This window comes from Neofelis nebulosa, chromosome 3 (genome assembly GCF_028018385.1).
Source record: "Neofelis nebulosa isolate mNeoNeb1 chromosome 3, mNeoNeb1.pri, whole genome shotgun sequence".
Taxonomy (NCBI): domain Eukaryota; kingdom Metazoa; phylum Chordata; class Mammalia; order Carnivora; family Felidae; genus Neofelis; species Neofelis nebulosa.
Window position 1 is genome coordinate 110,239,814 of NC_080784.1, and position 22,226 is coordinate 110,262,039.

A 22,226-nucleotide genomic window follows, 5' to 3' on the forward strand; every position below is an offset into this window, starting at 1 on the left:
AAAAGATAAGATAAAGTTGAAGTTAAAGATTTTGGAAAAAAAGTTGCAGGAACCCTTCAGTATTTCTTAGCACTGTTTCTTGTACTAAGATTGGATAACAACTGTTACTCCTCTTGGGGAAAAGTTTCTGCATTGTGGTCAACCTTCCTATCTTTAGCGAAAATATTTGGTGGTGATGACTTGAGGAAAAAGTGTTCTGGGGCTTCTCTCCCAGATCATTTCCCATAAATGAGTCTTATTTTGTTACTTGCAAGGTGATTCTATATGCAAGTTTGTATGTTAATGAAGTTTTATCAAAACACCCCTGAAGTCCTACTGTTACTTAAAGTTGCTCTAATATTGTATTTATATTCTTATCTGACTTATGGCTTTCTCAGTAAACTATATTAGATTTGTAACTATTCTTACCATCAAACTATAACTTGGAAAATGGTACAAATGTACAATCTACAAAAATAGATGTCAAGAGACTTTAGAAAGCAGAATTTTATATTTGTAACTATTTAAAATTTGTGTACTTGATTTACAATGACTAAAAGGACTATTAATGGATAAAATAGCAAAAGATTTTGAGGGGCATGAAACACTGGCTTTCCAAAGAAAGGCTTACCCCTGTCATTGTTGTACTTTCATTGTACATTCAAAACCACAGGTTTTGTGTTTACTATGAGCCAAGTACTTTCCTTCTCACAACAACCTTGTAATGTGGGCATCATTATCCCCAATTTGCAGATGGAGTCACTAGGGCTCTGCCGGGGAAATAAATTCTCCAAGGCCATTAGCTACAAAACAATGATCCAGTTCTGTGCTTTTTCCCCATCTAAGACTACTTTCCTGGAAGGTGCAGCTGTTCCATTTGGGGACACCACACACCACTTTGAAAGAAGTTTATGATTGATGTTTGCTTTGACATTTTCTAAAGGTCTCTGTAAACCTCAATGAGGATTATCAATTCTGCTTCACCTCTCTTGAGTTTTGTGCTTTGTTCCACGTGAGGCTTAACTTCAAACACTTTATTGCCTGATGTGAACACAAGTTTCATTATCTCTGCCAGAGTGTTCCCATTCAGCATAGACTTTACGATCATGTGCTTATTATTTGACTTAATATATTTTTAAGGTCATCTTCAGTCTACTCACTTCTTTGTTTGACTTCTCCTTTAATATTTGATAAGCAATAACCAGTTATATAATTTGTATATTCATCACCTGACTAGAGTGACTGAGACCCAAATCCATTTAGGATAAGGTGGACTAAAATGAGCAATTTTCAATATCTTGGGAACGCAATCTGAAAGAATACCCCCGTTTTCCAAAGAAAGAATTACAAATTTCAGTATTCAGTTTGGTGGCAAAGTGGGTAGCTGTTCTTTTACTCAAACTCATGTGTTTTTTTGAGATATAAAATCCATGAAACTTGATTTTAGAATGTAGATGTGCATGTTTTATACCATGAAGAAATTTATTTAAGAACGTATGGTAATATCCAGTATGCCTAAATGTAGGTGTGAGGGATTGACAGCTCAGCAGATATATGGATGAGAACCTGGAGGTGGAAATGACATTTAAAAAAGAAAATAAAATAAATAAAGGAAAACAAAATTGAAATAGAAATAAATTAATGGTTCTAATCTTCAAAGTATAAAAAATTTATGATGAGAAAAAATTTTTTAAATCAGCATGCATATGGGATATAAGATCCAGTAGCTAGACTGTCATGATCTCTACAAAGGAAATAAAAAAGTGATAGATTATATTTATTAAAGCCACATTCAAGGGCCACTCACTGAGCGGATCAGGAAAGCAGTTAGAAGTCCAACAAAATTAAAGATGTTAAAGGAGGGGATTTGTATCAAATATGAGGGGGGAAAAGTACTACATTTTACATAGAATAGTGTTTAAGAGGGGCGCCTGGGTGGCTCAGTCGGTTAAGTGTCCGACTTCGGCTCAGGTCATGATCTCACGGTCCATGAGTTCGAGCCCTGTGTCGGGCTCTGTGCTGACAGCTCAGAGCCTGGAGCCTGTTTCGGATTCTGTATCTCCCTCTCTCTCTGCCCCTCCCCTGTTCATGCTCTGTCTCTCTCTGTCTCAAAAATAAATAAACATTAAAAAAAAAATTTTAAAAAATAGTGTTTAAGAGCCTGGATTTAGGAATCACACACTAGTCTGTTTTAAGCCCAGTCTGTAGTAGTGTGAGCATATGTAATCTCTTTGAGTTTTATTTAGCTTCTTTTTCTGTTAAAGTGCTATAATCCAGTTGTGAAGACTAGAGTGTAGGTGCTTTGTGAGTGCTAGAGATTAGACATCTTCAATAAACTTCAGCTATCCTCTGAATCAGTGACTAGGCCAATAAATGCTTGTTAGCTTGATCCCTACTGAATGAACAGCTTGAGACTGAAATGAGTATACTTCTCAGGTATGTTATTTCTCCCTGGAATTTCCCTCACTTGTAGTAAAGTGTAGTTACTTTCTAAGATGCAAGGAACAAGGAGAGAACAGGGGTATCAATATACAGAACAAAAAGGTTTACTAGGACCCAGACAACCAATTACATGAAAAGATCTACGTCCCTTTTACCATGAGGGAGGTAGTAGAGAAGACTTGGGATTGCCTAATGACAGCAAGTGGGAAATCCCTGGGTAGATTATCAGTGTCCATTGTCCACTTGTATAGTCCAAAAGGTGAAAAAGTCAAGTTGCATGGGGAAAACAAACTCATTATTTTAATAAATGGATTAAATGCACTCCCAGTGAGCAGATGTATTATCTAATATTTGAAGGATCTTAAATACCAAATTACTTTAAGCTAGAGAGTTTGGGATTTCATAGAATAATTATTAAGCAGATCCATGCCTGTTTGCTTTTGTGCCAACAGACAGGCAATGCTTATAGGTTTTAATCACAAACCCTCTTCTGTGTACCTGCAGCTGAATGTCAACTTATCCTTGTTAACCTATAACTCAGCACTGTCTTGTGGACGTATATCCCGGCATATGTCTCTTTAAATAGTTCTCACTTAGGCATTGAACTCTTGTTCAGGTTGGTAGTCTTCTCCTGCATGATTCTTACAACAATCCAGATTAAATTGTCACAATAGTTGCTAATTTCTATTTATCTAGTTTCTTTCTGTATATTGAAAATGTCATTTAATGTTTGAAGAAGTAAACCAATTTTTATGGTAAACAAACAAAAAGATTTTGCTATTGCTCCTTAGGAATATCCCAAGCTAAATCCAGATATTTTAAAAAAGCCTTTCCTCACAAATAACCTAGCTTCTCATATAGGAAACGATTCTGAATTCAGATTCTTTGAGAACAAAGCTTCAGCACATCCAGAAATACCTAGTTTTAAAATCATCTCTTTTGTTGCTGGGCAGTTGTTTTCCAAATGTAATTCACAATGGATTCATTGCTATTCTGCACCCTTTCCTAAAAAGAATCTACATAGGCCTATCTGATAGATAATTTCACATAGCCACAAAAAAGCATAACTGTTTCTTATCTTTTGTGTTTTTTTTTTCAGTTCTCTAGTGAGTTCTTTTGTTTGCAAAGGGGTCATAAATGTAAGCCCTTGATACTCACCTATAAATACTCAAAACTTCAGTTTGTTATTTGCCAACAAGCAGGCTAGGAGATAAGGAAATGAAGAAAACCCAACCCCATGTAGCTGCTGGATCTCTCCATCACTCATTTCTTCGTCATGTGTTTCTCATTTTCTTAATGAATGAGGAAGCAGATGGTATCTAAGAGAAATTAATTTTCCGATCAAAAGTGATTAGTTCTACCAAAATCTATATGGTAATGAGCAAAACCATAAACTGTAAGCACAAAAAATTAAGAGGTTTATAGTTTAGTACTTCACAAATTAGATAATACTTGATAGAGTGCAACCTATTCCATTATTTCAAGTTCAAAACCTGATTGCTTTTGTCACAACTATTTACTTCTCTTCACCAGGAATTGGCAATGTAAAGTCTTCACACAAAGTGGACAATAATTTGCAGGAATAAGGCAAACATCTCCCAGAAAGTGTTTTCTGCATTCATCTAAAGAATTCCTTACTGCAATAAAACAATGAAACAAACCCCAGCCTCAGATGGCACCCATTGCTTCACCTCTCACCCCATAAATATCTTTCTCAACACTGATTGATCCAGTGATTTCTTCCATTTGTCCTCAAGCTTTCCTAAGATGAATCCCATTGCTTCTTTACATAAGCCCTCTACTCTTGCTAAAACGGCATGCTCAATGCATTAGTTTGCTAGGGCTGACACAATGAAATACCACAGACTAGGTGGCTTAAACAACAGAAATTTATTTTCTCACAGTTCTAGAAGGTGTCGAAAGGTTTGGTTTCTTCTGAAACTTCTAAGGCTTGCAGATGGCTGCAGTCTCACTGTCTCCTCACGTGGGCTTTCCTCCGTGCTCACACATCCTTGATATCACTTTACTTTTCTTTAATGACACCAGTTAAAAATGGACTAGGGCTCACCCTGAGGGCCTCATTTTAACTTAGTCACTTCTTTAAAAGTTCTACCTCCAAATACAGTCACATTCTGAGGTATTGAGGATTAGGGTTTCGACATACGAATTTTAAGGGGACACAATCAGAAAATTTGTTCTTCCCCAAAGTACCTTATGTGTCTCATTTTCATGCTTTCCTTTCTACCTAGAGTAGAACAATACCAAGCACTTTCTTCTTGAGGTAGTTAAAATTTATTTATATTCAAAGGCTAATTGAAGTTGCTCTTATTTCATGAACTCTTCCTAGACCACACCCATGCCATCACACAGAAGACTTCTCTCTGTTCTCAAAGCAAATGCTATCTATTGTGTTCATCCAATAACCCTACAATAAATAAGCTAGCATTGCTTGCTTTCATAAGTTTTATCTTACTTTCTCTGTTGACATTTTTATTGGATTATATTTCGTTTCCACATAATAATAGTCAATGATCTCAAGTAAATATAACTCAATAAAACTAGGAAAAATGCCATAACTTCCCAATATTCTCTTTTTACATCTGATATTTCCCTATTAAACAACAATCTCATGGAAACATAAATATTATATATAATAATAATTTTATTATGAGCACAGTTTTCAAATTGCATAAGTAAATGCAGAATTTGAAAAGTTGCCTTTCCTTTAATTTAAATATTTTAAGCTACCATATATTGATCAAGCAATCTTTCACTTCTATCTTTATGAATTTCTAAATTTTAATATGTATGTTTAAAAATATTTTTAGAAATCTCAATAATGATTTTATTTTATTTGTAATAATTTTATACATTTGCTAGAGAGTCACATGGATCCCATTACTGAAATTTAGAGATGTATATGTGAGTGTGTGAAGTCTGTTTTAATCAATAAATGGAGGCTTAAAATATTTAAAAGAAAGCAACTCTTCAAATTCTTCAAGCACTAACATAGTTCAAAATTGTACCTTTATGCTCTTCATTTATAAATTTGTATAGCGAAAAACAAAAAATTGTACTGCATTTTATCTTTTCAAAGTATTTGTAGAACTTTAATCTCACTCTCAGTAGAATTGCTATTAGTTTCATTAATTAATGTAAATGTATGTGATTTGATGAATGATAAATTTAAAAATACAAACAACTAGTTAATGAAACCATGCTTCAAAATGAGTGAGCTATGGAAGTATATATTTTTTGACACTGTGATCTGAGCCATGTATATAGCCACTTATTAAGTACTTTCTCTTCTTCAAAGCCTGAAAAAAATGTCAGTGAATGACTTCAATTCAACTAGCAGACATGTTTTGTTTGGGAAGTATATTGTTCACCATTTTTTTAATATTTACTTTTGAGAGAGAGAGAGAGAGAGAGAGACACAGAGAGACAGAGATGGGAGCAGGGGAGGGGCAGAGAGAGGGAGACACAAAATCTGAAGCAGGCTCAAAGCTTTGAGCTGTCAGCACAGAGCCGGACATGGAGCTCCAACTCATGGACCGTGAGATCATGACCCAAGCTGAAGTCAGATGCCTAACCGACTGAGACACCCAGGCACCCCCCCCACCCTTTCTTTAAATGTAAATGTATTAGCAAGGATTTATATGAAATCTTTTGAAAAATACCATGACCATCTATTGGAGAGTAGAGAACAGAGTGTGAACTCATGGAGTCAGTACTAACACCATCACTCCCTGTTCTCTTAAATGTAAATTTGACCTTTCTAACATATGTTTCTCTTCATTCAACTCATGTCAGATGTACTGAAATAAAAAGACATGATGTCTATAAGGGTATCAAATTAAAGCACAGGGACAATTTTCAGGGACATAAATTGCTTTGTTTCAGGAGCAGAAGGGTCATGAATATGAAAAATGTTGAAATCTGAGACAATTTGTCATTATTAAAATTAGTGCTCTGTCAACCCCAAATCTCTTCCAGCAATCCTTTTGTGTTACTGCAGCTGTTTGTTGAGCTACCAGATCCAAATGTTCTAGGAGAACCAACAGTATTGAATGGACTATACATTTTTGTCTATAATAGCAGACTATAATCTATAATGGTAGATTGTCAGGATATGACATGTGTTAAACACTCAAATCTCAAAGAACTGCTGTGACAGATAACCAAGGATGGAGCTGTTTTGGTACTGGGAAATGGACACCTGACAGGAATATTTTTGTTCACAATGCTATTCATGTGTGTTAAAATATAGCCTGCTGACATTCATATCAGATTTTGACAATTTGGAAACTGTAGAACATTTTGCTAGTATAACAAAAGTACTGAGGCCAGCAAAACCCATAGTTAAATCTCTATACAACTGGGAATACAAAAGAGGAAAAAGAGAGAAGGGGGGGGAAAGGTGAAGTGGAGAGATACAATTTTAGTTTCTTAGATTGTATACATACATTGCAAAACTACTGTAAAGTTACTATCACACATTAGTGTTGGCCCCCCAACCAAACCCATTTTAGCCACTTGGCTCACTTTAATCAAAATTTCAGCACCTCTATTTTAAAAGATGTACTTTTATATTATTTGTCAATTGTGATGTTTCAATAGAGGATTTATTTTAATATTCTTTGGTTAGCATAAGCTGGAGAACCATTCATATCCTTTATATGACTTCTTTACTAAAAGGAAATGAAGGCAAAAAAACAAAAACAAAAACAAAAAGCACAACACAACAAACCCACACATACTTTCATATGAGGAAAAAATATCTCTATAAGCTAATTCAAGTCAATAATACTTTCATACTTTCATATGAGGAAAAAATATCTCTATAAGCTAATTCAAGTCAATAATACAAGTGATATTGATTTAACCTATGTTAAAACAAGTGTAACAATCATTTCCTCTGTTAAAGTATTTAGATAAAATATTTTTAAAATGTACCATTAGATCCATTAGAGAACTATTCTTGGGAAACATTTGAATATATAAATTTATGAGAACACTCACCTGTGCTACAGTGAACTCTGCTTCCTGCAAGGTAGAGGGTTCCATAAGAATATCTTGGCCAGAATCCATAGCTCTATAGCCACGTTCAGTTATAAGAATATTATAGATACTTTAAGTTAAACGTTGTGATTTTAAACCCAAATCAAAATTCTTTTCTTCCTCCAGTGCTATGTTGGCTTGTCTGCCCAGTATCTTGGAGTTGGTGTGTATGTGCACATATGTGTTATGAATGGATGTGCAAGTGAATGTGTGTGAGTGTATGAGTGTACATGCGTGTATGTGTATGAACATGAGTATATGTGTGAGAGTGCAAAGTCTGGTGTCTGCTTTTGGCGGTGTATATACTATTTACCCATGATAATCTTTCTTATTCTGAAGCCTGCCTTTCTGAAGTTAATTTAGGTATTCTGATTTCATTTGCTTTGTGTTAGCGTGGTATATCTTTCTCCATATTTTTCCTTTAACCTAATTGAGTCTTTATACGTAAAGCGAATTTTTTGTAGGCAACATACAGTTGCATGTTTTTTTTAAATCAATTCTGACAATCTCTATATTTTAACCGATGTACTTAGACCATTTAAAATTAATGGGATTTTGATATAGTTGGATTAATATCTACTATGTTTTAAGTTTTATATATGTTGCATTTTCTTCTTTGCTCCCTTTTCTGTTTATGTCGTTACTAATTTTAACTGAGCACTTTTTCTAAACTTATTTTTATTTAGTTTGAAAGACAGATAGAGAGCAATCAGGGGAGGGGCAGAGAGAGGGGGAGACAGAATCCCAAGCAGGCTCCACGCCATCAGCATAGAGGCTGATGCAAAGCTGAAACTCAAACGGTGAGATCACAACCTGAGCTGAAATCAAGAATGGGACACTTAACCGACTGAGCCACCCAGGTGCCCCTTAACTGAGCACTTTAGATGACTCCACTTCATTTCACCTTTTAGCATATCAATTATACTTCCTAAAAAAATTTTAGTGATGGCTCTGGAGTTTACAATATACATTTTTAACCAATCTAAGACCATTTTTTAAAATATGAAATTTATTGTCAAATTGGTTTCCATACAACACCCAGTGCTGATTCCCACAGGTGCCCTCCTGGATACCCATCAAATGCAATGAGACATAGGTCATTAGAGATTTATTACCTTTTCCCCATCTTTATTGAGCTCTAATTAATATATAATATTGTTTGAGTTTAAGATGTACAACGTGATGATTTGATACACATACTTCACAAGATGATTACCACAGTAGGGTTAGCTAATAACTCCATCACCTCACATAATTACCATTTCTTCTTTTATGGGGAGAACAATTAGGATTTTCTCTTTTAGCAACTTGCAAATATATAATACAAGATTGTTATCTATATCACCATGCTATACATTAGATCCCAGAACTTACTTCTCTTATAAGTGGAAATTTGTATCCTTTGACCAACACCTCCCCATTTCCCCCACCTTCCAGCCCTTGGTACCCACCTTTCTACTCTCTGTTATTATGATTTTGACTTTTTTAGATTATACATATATGGGGCACCTGGGTGGCTCAGTCGGCTCAGGTCATGATCTCACGGTTTGTGGGTTTGAGCCCCACATCATGTTCTGTGCTGACAGCTCGGAGCCTGGAGCCTGCTTCACATTTTGTGTCTCCCTCTCTCTCTGCCCCTCCCTTGCTCGTATTCTGTCTCTCTCTCCCTCTCAAAAATAAAATAAAACATTAAAAAAATTTATATTACCCATATATATAATAACATACAGTATTTGTCTGACTTATTTCACTTAGCAGAATGCCCACAAAGTCCATCCATATTGTTGCAAATGGCAGGATTTCCTTCTTTCTTGTGGATAATAATATTTCACAATATTCATGTTTTAAGGGCAGCTACCGGAGGATTATTATAATCCTTTGGTGGTGTCATGTTTCCTTGATTGATTGATTGACTGATTTTATGTTCCTTGAAGTCTTGCATCTCTGTGGATGCATTTGAAGTGGTAACCACATCTTGCAGTCTTTACTAATTGACTTTGGGAGAGAATGCCTTCTTTCAGTACTGGTAGGGATTCTGAGGCTTCCACCCCCACCCCCCACCCCCACCCCCCAGTGTTTCTATGAACACACTTACTTCAGGCTTCTTGCTCTCCCTTTGGCTGAATTCTTAAACTTGTATGCCTTCTCTTGATCCTGCAACACACCAGGCTGGGGTGACAGCCTTCCTTTTGTTTTCCCAAGGGTGGAGCTAAAGCTCACATTTGTGGTTTCTCTGTGGCCTACAGATTCTGGCCAGTTTTCTGCACATGCCTACTAGCTATCTTTTAATGCTTGCTCTTGCTACCCTAGGGAGCATACACTGAGAGCCAGCCACAGAGTGGAAGAGTGTATGAGCGAAGGGTGCAGAGCACTGGGGTAGCTATCTGAGAGGATCTGTGGTCAGGTGTGCTCGAAGGCTTCTGGATAGGCTCCTTGATGGAGTCTGAGAAGCGTTTAGTAGGATACATGTCCCTTTAATGCGCTCCAAGAGTCTTATTTGCCACTCTTCCAACCTTTTCCCACCTTACAGTCATGCAGCTCACAACTCAGTACTCTGGATAAGGTGTGAGGGAAATGGGCCTCTTTGGCAGCATTCTGTACCACTGTGGAAGCCTGGTGCTGGCTCACACCATCTCACATTCCCCCTCAGGAGAAATCCTGGGCAGAGAAAATCTCTTTTGGCTCTGAACTGTGCCATTTGGGGGGACAGATGATGTGGGTAAAATAAAACTATTTCCCTTAGCCTCTCCAACTCATCCAAACTTGTATTTTTTTTTTTTTTTTTTTTTTTTTTTTTTTTTTTTTGCTCTAATCGTGAGGTGCTAGAACCTCTCCACCAGGAGCCTGGTATTTCCCCAAGGCTCTCTTGTCTATAGGTGATTGTCTACAACAGTGTGCTCCAAGGGACCCTGGACCTCATCCAGGAAGGGATGAAGGGATGAAGCCAGTTTACAGGGCCCACAGCTGGGACGAAGGTCTGTATTTCTATTATCCAGTGCGTAACTGGGAGAGCCTCCTTCCATGTTCCTTGACATATGATGCTGGATCCTACAGCTCCTTCAACATGACTTTGTCCATGGGTATATGCCAAATTGTTGTTGGGGCAGAGGACAAGAATGAGGGACCTCTTATTCAGCCATGTGGCTGATATCATTCCTTGGGTTTCATCATCTTAAAATTGTTTGAATCTATTTTATCTCCTTTCCCATAGCCATCATTATGTAATCATATACCTATAAAAGCCTCATAATCCCTAATTTAAATCCTTTTTCATAAGACAGTCAGGATAGTTCCTAAAATGCATATCTGACTATGCCTCAATGCGCATTCTCATCAAACACCTTTCACATACACAGTTCCTTCCATCTGAGCCCCATGACCTCAGCTCCATGTCACCCACCACTACTCCAACCTATTTTCTCACCTGAAGTGTCTATAACTTGTCATCCTTCAGATCTCAGCTCCAAGGTCCCTTTTTTCAGGAAGGCTTCCACAAGTCTTAGATCAGTTCCCAACCCCCTGCATCCGTGTGATATATAGATCACAGAATTTCCAGATCACATTATATCATAATCTGCTATTTTCTTTTCTATATCCCCCATTTTAGCCTAAATACCTTTAGGTAAAATTATGCATAATTTATTCATGATTATATCTCTACCTCCTAATAGAATGACAGGCACTTAGTAGGCATTTAATAAATATTTGTCAGTTGGTTGATTGTTTGAATAAATGGAGATGACTTTTTTTTTCTTTTTTCACTGAAAACTGTCGAACTCTGAGGCTATTAGTGCAGCTTATACTGATGACTAATGGACATGTTTTACCTACCCATTGGCATGCCCATGATTATTCCTGGGGTTATGATTTTGCACTTCAGTGACTTTTATGTGGCATCACTGCAACATGTTTGGAAAGGAGATTTGATCTCTTGAAAAGAGAGTAATGCTAAGTCACTTGGATGGGAAGCCGTTTTGGTTGTTTTTCTCTCTGTGTAACAATGGCGAATCTCGTCTCAAAATCAGGGTATTCTAAAGGGCAATTACTGCGACATCTAAAACCTCAGTCTGACTTGACTACTAAAAGGAAAACAAAACAAATATATGCAATGATGATACGGATGTGAGCATGTGTTGCCTTTTAATGACTTAGGCCTGTATTAATGTACAAGAAAAATGGAGAATAAAGCCCCTGCTCACTGAAATATAGCAGGAGCCTTCTGTTCTCTGTTAGAACAGCTGCCCTATTTACTGCTGCTTTGGTGAAGTCACTGCCCAACTTCTTTATTCAGAAAGATCAGTGTTTACACTCTAGTCGGTCTTGAATCAAAACAGTTCTGATTTGTTAATAATTCACTAAGCAAATATTATGACTGAAAAACTGGGACACTGGCAAATAATCAGATGCAGAATGGAACTTCTGTTGCATTTAGTCTGATAATGGAAATGGAAAACACACACAAAAACGTAATTTAACAATTCATCGTGTCCAGTTAAATGCCAGCTGTTTTCAGGGTTTTAGGATAGTGTTTTGTTCTTCCACTCACGTCTTTAGAATATGGGGAGTAATTAGAAGCCAATTAAGTTATTCCACATTTTCTATTAGCAAAAGAAGTTTATGTTACCATGGACTCATTTTTTTATTTAATAAATATGTGTTGTGCACCCAGGATGTGCCGGGCATCCTATGAAACACTGAGGATGCAGCAGCAGTAGAGGGGCTGGGCTCAAGGAGCTTGCATTCTAACATGGAAGTGAGGAAAGCGCCAAACAAATACATAATATGTCAGGCATTGAGTGCCCTGGAAGGCAAGGAGATGGGGAGAGGGCTGGAAATGCTCTCTGACTTGGGGTGCATAGGAATAAAGTAGAGAAACATCAGCTCATCACACTATTACCCTTGAGTAGTGTCTATTTCTAAAATCTATTCATTGCACTTCTTGAAATGAAACAAAGGATCCCATTTAACAATCTCCTCCTATATTGATTTTTAACTGCAGCTGTCAGAAGTAATTCTGGAGGATAAAACTTGCATTTATTAAAAAAATAACATGAAGACTACAAAAGAGCTTCATGTATTAGGTATCAAACTTAGTGCTTTTTATTCTGGCATACATGTATCCAACATTTTCTGGTTTAACTGGAAATCACGTCAATTATCATAAACATGGTATATACACAGTTGATTCCAGCAGAACAAAGAACAATAATTTTATTTATAAAATATATCATGATCTCAGATATAAATCAAATTATTTAAAATTATATTTGATGTGTCAACTATTCTATAAGTTACTTTAATTGAATATGCATAACGATGATAACTTTCATATAACGCTTTTAATTTTAAAAAATATTTTAGCATACCCCAACTCATCCAGCATCAAATAGACTTATAAACTAAGTTATTGTTTTCCTCAACAATAGAAAAGTCTGAGATTCAGAGACGTTAATTGGTACAATGAGGCAGAGACAGTGGATCTAGATCCAGGCATTCTGGATCTAGATTCACGTTTGTGCTACCCCACTGTGTGCAGACCGAACCGATGTGAATTAGACCAGCAACCCAAAATCATTTTCTGTATTTTCTGACTTCAGCAGTAAGTCCCCAGGATAATATTTTAATTACTATCTCTTTTAATTTTTAAATTGTTTGATTGGTATTATTTCCTTCATTAAACCTTCTCCAAATTAAAAACAAAGTTTTAATTTTTTTCACACACCCAAGAAAGTCTTCCTTTTAATAGAAAGGGGTATGGAATGTTAAAACATCAACTGAAAGAATAGTAATTAATTATAAATGTTTGTGGGGATGCACATTTTACATGAAACCACACTGAAAGTCACATGGAAAGAGCATCCTTTACTTAGGGAAGTAGCCTGAGTAGGAGGATCAATAGTTACAGTTTAATCTGATATTTAAAGACACGAACTAAATCACTCTTAGTGGCCTACTTTTTTCCCTCTGTTTGACCTACAGATGGCAAGACATGTTGGATTTTGGAGCTTCTCTTTCTTCTTTCCACTCTCCCTCTCTTCCATCCTGCCTTCCTGCCTTCCTTCCTGCCTGCCTTTCTTCCTTCCTTCCATTTTTACTTCTCCTTCTACTCTTTTTCTTTCTCCTTCTGATAATAATTCCTAGAGGAGTACATCTTGAAAGGTTTGCTAAAATCAAACACATTCCTTTAAGATTTGAAGATTGGATGGGGTGCCTGAGTGGCTCAGTAGGTTAAGTATCTGACTTCAGTTCAGGTCATGATCTCACTGTTTGTGAGTTCGAGCCCCGCATAGGGCTCGGTGCTGACAGCTCAGAGCCTGAAGCCTGTTTCGGATTCTGGGTCTCCCTCTCTCTCTGCCCTCCCCCACTTATGCTCTCTCTCTTTCTTTCTCTCTCTCAAAAATAAATATTAAAAAAATTTGAAGATTGGATTTACTTTCTAGTTCTATGACACATTTCCATTAAGAAACCTCTTAATCTTCCCAAATGAAATAATAATTTCACTTTTCAGTATATATTATCTTAAAATGTTCAGCGTCAATAAACAGTTGAAATGTACATCTGTGTAGAGATGTAGGTATTGAAATATTGACTTTTATTTCATCCATTTCTAAAAATAATATTAAAATATGTAAGTGAAATTTTATGTTGGGCCAATACTAGGAAAACTATACAATGAAATGTTAGTTTTATCCTAAAATTGTTACAAATAAAATCTACCAGGTAATTAAAATGATAAAAAGAGAGAGAGCAGGAAACAGAAGGAAATTAGATGAGCTTGTTGCCAAAGTCTCTGGCAGAACCTTATGTGGGAAAGAGCACTGATTCTGAATTCACAAGCCCTAACTTTGAGCACTGGCTTTGCTGGGATTCCCCATATAACCTCACAAAGATCGCTTGAACTTTTTGGTCCTCATTTCCTTCTTTCTAAAGTAGGATGTTTTTTAGTACCTAATCAAGAAATACAACAAAAGAGAACATAAAAAGATTTAACAAAGTTAATAGTGTGTTAAAAAAAGATCAACCATTAACCAATTATTCAGTATATGTTTACGTTTTTCAAAAAAATGAATTGGTATATCTCAATAGTGAATTCCAAGCTTGTGATGGTCTTTTAGATTGAGTGGCAGAATAATATATTAGGTTTGAGCAAATATTCCTTACTTTTGGTATCTGAGAATATAGATGTAAACATTTTTAAGTTATTAGTTACCCAGGACTTAAAAAAGTATTACTTGGGAAGCCTATAATTATTGTACAACAGTTATATCATGTGTATTTAAATCTAGAAGTATATTGACATTAAGATTGGTAATGTCTGACACTCATAGTCTGACATGGATTATCTCCTTTGTGCTTCCAGCTTATATTCAAAATAAAATAAAGACACAAATTGCTTTTTATAGGAAAATATGAGTACAAGGCCAAAACCCACCAGATGGGCCATCAGGGACGTCTTACCCTATATTCTATCTATCTTCACATTTTATGAGAACTAAAAGCCTAATCAATAATTTAACAAGCTAATGGGCATATTTTTAAACACAATGGAATCTTCCTGAAAAGGGGCACACTGGCAGGGCCACAGAAGCAAAGGTAGAAATTAACTGCTAATATTGAGTGCTTATCTTGAAAAGTACTGTGCTGTAGTGTGAGCACAGGACAAGCTGACTTAAAATCAGGTATATATATCTTGCTCTGCAAAGCTATTGTTTCCTTCTGTATTTGTTATAATGATGTATATTTTCTGATGAACCTTGTATCTCACTACTCTGTAAATGATTTGCTTTTTAAAGGTACTATAAGATACAGACACTGTAGATACTTAGTGTCCACTTTATGTAAAAATTCATGCTCTAAGAAGGGATTTGAAATTCTAATTGAAGACACTATATTTGATATTCTGGCTATGGATATTAGCATCCATCCATACCATTTACATGACATTCTGTTTGTCATACAAATAGGAAAAGCAATGGAAGCTACTCTGGTATTGGAAGTGTGAAAATATTTTAACTCAATTTAGAAGAGGGTGTTGCTTCATTTTATGAATAAAATTAGGCCTTTGTGTTTTTATTTTGTTCTTCTCTGTTATTTTGGATGTTAGTGACTTCATAAGATGCAAAGTAAAATGCTATACCAGACAATAAATTATATAATTTGCAACTAAACAGTAGGATAACCACTTGCCCACATTTATAGAATACTTTTCCAATGGTCACCGTGACAGTACTTTGACCATATGTAAGGATTATGCGTAGAGTTCAATTATTTTTCTCCAATTCCTTATTATCAAGATTTATACATTACTATATTTAAATCCTCCCTTTTTCTCGGACTAGAGTTATATCATTAAATGGATTTATTTCACAGGTAATGATCTTCTCAAATTTTGGTGCCTGCATATTGCATCTAGCATTCAGAAAAACCGTTTTATGTTTCTAATGAATAGTTAGACTTTGAGAGTGCCTTCCAGTGTTTTTGTTTTTGTTTTTTGTTTTTTGTTTTTTGTTTTTTTAGTTCTGTTTTACACCAGATAAAAGGAAGAAATTAGACTTGTTTCATGTTGGCTTTAAGGGAGTTAAGCATGTTGAGAGTTGAGGGAGGGATGTATGTAGAAGTGTCGAAGGCAACAGAGAGGCAGGCTCGATGACAGAAGCCAGGGCACCCAGACCTCAGGGGCGCCCTGGACAGCCTGCTGCAGTTGGCCTCAGACATTAGCACTTGATATCTTATTCTTAAACTCACTCATTGAACATGATGCCCTTGCTTGTCTTTGTGACATGAGGGATGAAACTCTGCTTGCCTGAATCGATGTATATCTCTGAGCAGCAATATTGTGAGGTACAGTGAGTTGTATCTATAAACATCTGCAGCATAACAAACATATAGCACAGTCATACCTTTTCTAGATGATGCCTTAGGGAGTACTGAGCAAGAGCATTCTTACTATATAAGTAAGGAAATAACAATCAAAATAAATAAATAAAAGGACAGGATAAGCAGAGGAACAGATATGGTCATGTAAAAAATAGTAGCAATATATTGCAAGTCTGTGAAAAATTAATTATTTGCTATTTCATACTGCATATTCTTTGACTTCTCTTATTTATGCTTCAAACCACATCTATTCTTAATTTATCTTATTCTCACTACACCCTCTGAATAGGTTTTGTTTTTTGAACAAGACACTTGTCCAGAAATACTAAATCTAAAATGTTCTGTCTGCACAATAGGTGGTTTAGCAGGTCAGATATGCAGTTAAGCTGCACTTGCAGAATTTTTCATAAAGTGCAGTCAATTGACCATATACCAGCATTAATTTGTTTCTAACCTGTAAGGCAGGTAAACATGATGCCCCATACAACAGTGATTGCAACCATCCTGGCCAGGTTGCCCCTTCTATTCCCAGCAAAGGAACATTTAAATGAAGAAACATTGGGGCACCTAGGTGGTTCAGTGGGTTAAGCATCCAACTTTGTCTCAGGTCATGATCTCACAGTTCATTAGTTCAAGCCCTGCATTGGGCTCTGTGCTGACAGCTCAGAACCTGGAACCTGCTTCAGATTCTGTGTCTTTCTCTCTCTCAAAAATAAAATAAAACAAAAAAAAATTTAATGCAGAAGCATGCCTCAGCTTAGAACCACACATCTCCAGATGTCGCTTCCCACTAAAGGCAGATTTTGCATTTGCTCCGCATTAAGTTTGATACTTCCATTTGGAAAACAAGGCTTGTTCTCCTAAGGAAATTCTAAATAAATGACTTAGAATTACACTGTGACAAAAATCTTTTAAAGGCATTGAGTTACTACCCTAATGAAATGATAATATACATTTGTCCATGATATAAAAATAATCTTTACAGTACTCTCCAAGTAGTATTTTTATTTAAAATTTTGTCAGATTTTAGACACTTACAGGTGCTTTAAAGTTCCATCTTAAAATAATAATGCTAGAGGGCAGGTGGTATATTTCTAGGACATTATTATATGTTTTTAGGCATTCAGCCAGCAGCCTGGTTTTTCATAACAATTTCAGTCCTGAGAAACTATAATTATCCTGAAGCACACTACTTACACTGTTTTATTTCTTAATTACAGTAGTGACATGAGATAAATGCATACTTATTGGGATCAAATGTATATTATTTTGTGGTGATTATAAAGAAGTTCTACATGACAACCATTGCAATTATATGGTCATCAACGACTGATACTATGTTATATTCTAGAAACTCTGTAATTAAGTTCTGCCAAGAGGACACTTCCTATTTGGGAGGGGAAACTTTAAGAGAGAGAAGTTGGCCAGTGTAAAATCACTCACAGACATAGATACCCCAATCCTGTTCTAATGATTCCACATGAATGTTGTACCAACTAACATTTGGGGGATTTAATATAAATTTGTATCTAAATCAGCTATGTGAAGAATCTTCTTTAAAATAGCCTTTCTCTTTTCTGACCTTTATAGTAAAAACCTTTGAATACACTCCACAGGGAAAAAATGGACTGGAAATATGATAGGAGTGATATTGCCTTCAAAGATAAATCTGCAGGCATCAGTAATATTCTTTCAAATACTATAATTCATCGTTTTGAAAGTTTTCTTATAAGATTCCAAAAATAATTTATCTTCTGGCATTCCAATTTAAAAGAAAAAAAGAAAAAAACCTTTTAAGTTAGCAAGATACTGCTTACATATATTTTCCACTTTTTGTACAGACAGACGTTTTTGTCTTTGGTTTTAAAAAAGCAAAAGGAAATAAAAATGATGGATTTGAAACTATATATTAAAATATTTGAGTGAAGCTGTCAGGTATATCATGTATCAGATTTGGGAATCAAATGGCCTGGGTTTTAAATTCTGTTCTGCCATTGACTAGATGTGGGACTTGGATAAGTTACTTAACTATATACCCCAGTCTCTTCATCTGTGAAAAGAGACAATAACTGTACCTACCCCATAAGAATTATCTGTTAAAGGATTTAATCTTTTCAGATATGTAAAAGGCTTAGATATGTGCCTTGCATATAGTAAGCACCATATACTTTTTAGGTGTTATTTTATATAACTTAGGGATATGAAGGAAATGAACCAAGCTCTCCCACTCTCCTCCCCACCTTCAACCATGGTGAGGAGTATCTCTAATAATTTTAATAAGATTTTTCTCACAGAATTAATTTCAGTATTCTAATATAACACATAGAAAGGGAATGCTGTGTTGTTTTTGTTTTTGTTTTTGTTTTTCCAAAGTAAAAGGGGCATTCAGTGAACCTGATATCTTTAACTTGTAACTTACTCTGGCAGTACTTTGCCAGAGTATTGTTTGCTTGTTTGTTTTTTTAATTCTGGAACAAGTTAATGTCCTATTATTTTTAACACAAAAGGTATCCTCTTCAGACATTTATAGTTATCCAATGACATATTAAGTCTTAGGCACGATGATTCTGCTGTATATAAACTCTATTGCATGGCTAACATTCTAACCAGGTTGCAAAGATATGATATTAGAATGGTTACTGCAAATCCACTTCTATTTTCAAAATAGTTTAAACAACCCAAGTAAGCACACCAAGAAACATTAACCCTTAAAAAAAGAATCAGTTAGCATCCATACAAAAATTAGCCATGCAGCACTTGACTTGCTTTCTACATACTGCCTGTGGATATTATTTTTCTGATTCACTAAACATGTTATATTTGCTTTAATGTTACTATTTCTAACATTAAATTACTGTTGCTCTTCTAATTAAGTTAATAAAGTACTTAATTATTATATGTTAATTTCTCTGAAATATTAAAGATCTAAAAAATAAGTAATAAAAATGAATTCTTAAAATACTTATATGCAGATATTAGATTGAGGAGCAAGTACAAATATTATTTATGGTAGAAAATTATTAATTCCCTTTTCATGACTTACATTAGTAATCTCCACAATTTAGATCAAGAATATACAAATTCTCCTGCATTTATTTCTTTTTAATTTTTTAAAATATGTATTTATTTTTTAAGAGAGAGGGAGAGACAGAGTGCAAGTGGGGGGAGGGACAGAGAGAGGGAGACACAGAATCTGAAGCAGGCTTCAGGCTCTGAGCTGTCAGCATAGAGCCCAATACAGGCTCAAACCCACAAACCACAAGACCATGACCTGAGCCAAAGTCGGAGGTTTAACTGACTGAGCCACCCAGGTGCCCTCTCCTTCGTTTAATATTTTTAAATTCCAGGGGTGCCTGGGTGGCTCAGTCGGTTGGGTGTCCAACTTCAGCTCAGGTAATGATCTCCCAGTTCGTTACTTTGAGCCCCACTGTGCTCTGTGCTGATGGCTCTGAGCATGGAACCTGCTTTTGATTCTGTGTCTCCCTCTCTCTCTGCCCTCCCCCACTCGTGTTCTGTCTCTCTCTCTCAAAAATAAGTAAACAGTAAAAAAATAAATATTTTGGGGCGCCTGGGTGGCTCAGTTGGTTGAGCATCCGACGTCAGCTCAGTTCATGATCTTGCAGTCTGTGAGTTCAAGCCCTGCTAGAACAGCAGCCTGGAGGCTGCTTCGGATTCTGTGTCTCCCTCTCTCTCTGCTCTTCCCCCGCTCATGCTCTGTCTCTCTCCCTCTGTCAAAAATAAATAAACATTTAAAAAAATTAAAAAATTAAATATTTTTAAATTCCAACTGCAATCCCTGATGGATTGTACATCATATCTGTAATCATATTCAAAATTTTTGTTGCTGTGTCCAAGAGCAATCAATCTAGATTTTACTTTGTCCTCATCTTTGATCTACAAAAATGCAATACCAAAATGCTATGGTGTTTTTAGAGTTAATATAGAGATAAGAAATATTACAAAAAGATAAGTATATAAGAGTTTTTTGGCTAAAAGTAATCAGTTTCCATGCAAGCACTAAGTTTCCTTTTTAATTTATTAATTAATTTATTTATTTGAGAGAGAGAAAGAACATAAGTGGGGTAGAGGTGCTGAGGACAGAAAGAGAGAATCTTAAGCACGCTCCACACTCAGCATAGAGCCTGATGTGGGGCTCCATCCCACGACCTGGGGATTATAACCTGAGCCAAATTCAAGAGTGGGATGCTCAACCAACAGAGCCACCCAGATGCCCCAACAATTACTTTATTGTAGTAGAAAGTCTTCATTAGAGTTTTGAGTCTACTTCCATTTCTATCTACATACATATCTAAACCAGTAAAGATCAGGAACAATTGTTTGATTTTAGAACTAGTCTAATTCTGGGTCTTTAGTGGCCTAGAAGTTACTATTATTGGGTTTAATGATGTTGATTCTATAATATGGAAAAATGACATGGAAATTAATAGTATACTTTTAATGAACAGTGAAATCCCAGTTTCAATTTCTATTTTAAAAGTGAGTTTAAGAGTGATTTTAAAACAGAAATCAGGGGCGCCTGGGTGGCTCAGTCGGTTAAGCATCCGGCTTCGGCTCAGGTCATGATCTCATGGTCCAGGAGCTCGAGCCCTGCATCAGGCTCTGTGCTGACAGCTCAGAGCCCGGAGCCAGTTTCAGATTCTGTGTCTCCTCTCTATGCCCCTCCCCAACTCATGTTCTGTCTCCCTCTGTCTCAAAAATAAATAAACATTAAAAAAATTTTTTTTAATAAAAATAAAAAAATAAAGTAGAAATCAAATATGTGGCTTTCTACTTGTATTAGTCTGTGCAAGCTGCCATAACAAGATGCCACAGACTGGATGGTTTAAATAATAGACATTTATTTTCTCACAGCTTTGGAGGTTAGAAGTCTATCATTGAGGTAGCAGCAAATTTAGTTTCTGGTAAGAACTCTCTTCCTGGTTTATAGACACAGCCTTCCAGATGTATACAGAGGGAGTTAGGGAGATGGGGAGAAGGAAGAGGATGGAGGGAAAGACAGAGGGAGGAAAAGAGAGAGAAAGGGGGAGAGAAGGAAGTGGAGTGAGGGGGGAAAGGAGGAGAGAGGGCGGGAGGACAGAGGTAGAGAGAGAGTGCAGTTATTTCTTCCTCTTATAAGGGCACAAGACCTATCAGACTAGGGCCCTGCCCTTATGACCTTGTTTAACTGTGATTACCTTCCTAAAGGCCTAATCTTTGAACCATCCCTTGGAGATTATGGTTTCAACATATAAATTTGGGAGGAACACAATTCAGTTCATAACACCACCTAAAATGATCATTGTATTTCTCATGAAATTCCAAGGTTATTGGAATTTCTTGAAGATTCTATGCCATTTTTGAACGTAAGTATGCTTATTTTACCGTCATTTGTATTTGTCTTTCAGATCAGCATTTTCATGACCCATTTGTCGAATTATGGGAATGACCGCCTGGGGTTATATACCTTTGTGAACTTGGCCAACTTCGTGCAGAGCTGGACCACCCTGAAACTGCAAACTCTGCCCCCAGTGCAACTCGCACACAAGTACTTTGAGCTCTTCCCTGAGCAAAAAGACCCTCTCTGGCAGGTAAGGTGAAACATTCTCTCCTGCGGTGAAAGGAAAGAAACCAGGGCCTAATTTGACTTGGAACTCTGTTGGAGATATGAAAACTGACATTTAACACAAACTTCTTTTTTATTCAGTAGTTTCGTTCTCTTCAGTCACTTTTTTTGCTTTATGCATTAAGTGTATTTTTTGTTTCTCTGTTGTTTGGTTTGTTGGTTTGGTTGGTTCGGAACTTTTGCTTTGAGGATGTTGTTTTATTGTTGGTGTCTCCTCGCTGCTAGTCATTTGCACTCTCGTTTA

At 36.2% G+C, this 22,226-nt stretch overlaps 1 protein-coding gene across 5 annotated transcripts in view; it reads left to right on the top strand.

Moving 5' to 3' along the window:
- The window catches only part of LOC131507164 (bifunctional heparan sulfate N-deacetylase/N-sulfotransferase 4), a 428,637-nt gene that overhangs the window by 359,249 nt on the left and 47,162 nt on the right, over positions 1 to 22,226 (top strand). For all 5 annotated transcript variants that reach the window (XM_058721528.1, XM_058721527.1, XM_058721526.1 and 2 more), the window contains one exon: positions 21,765 to 21,947. In XM_058721528.1, the coding sequence (XP_058577511.1) occupies positions 21,765 to 21,947 (183 nt within the window). The remainder of the gene's footprint in view (positions 1 to 21,764; positions 21,948 to 22,226) is intronic.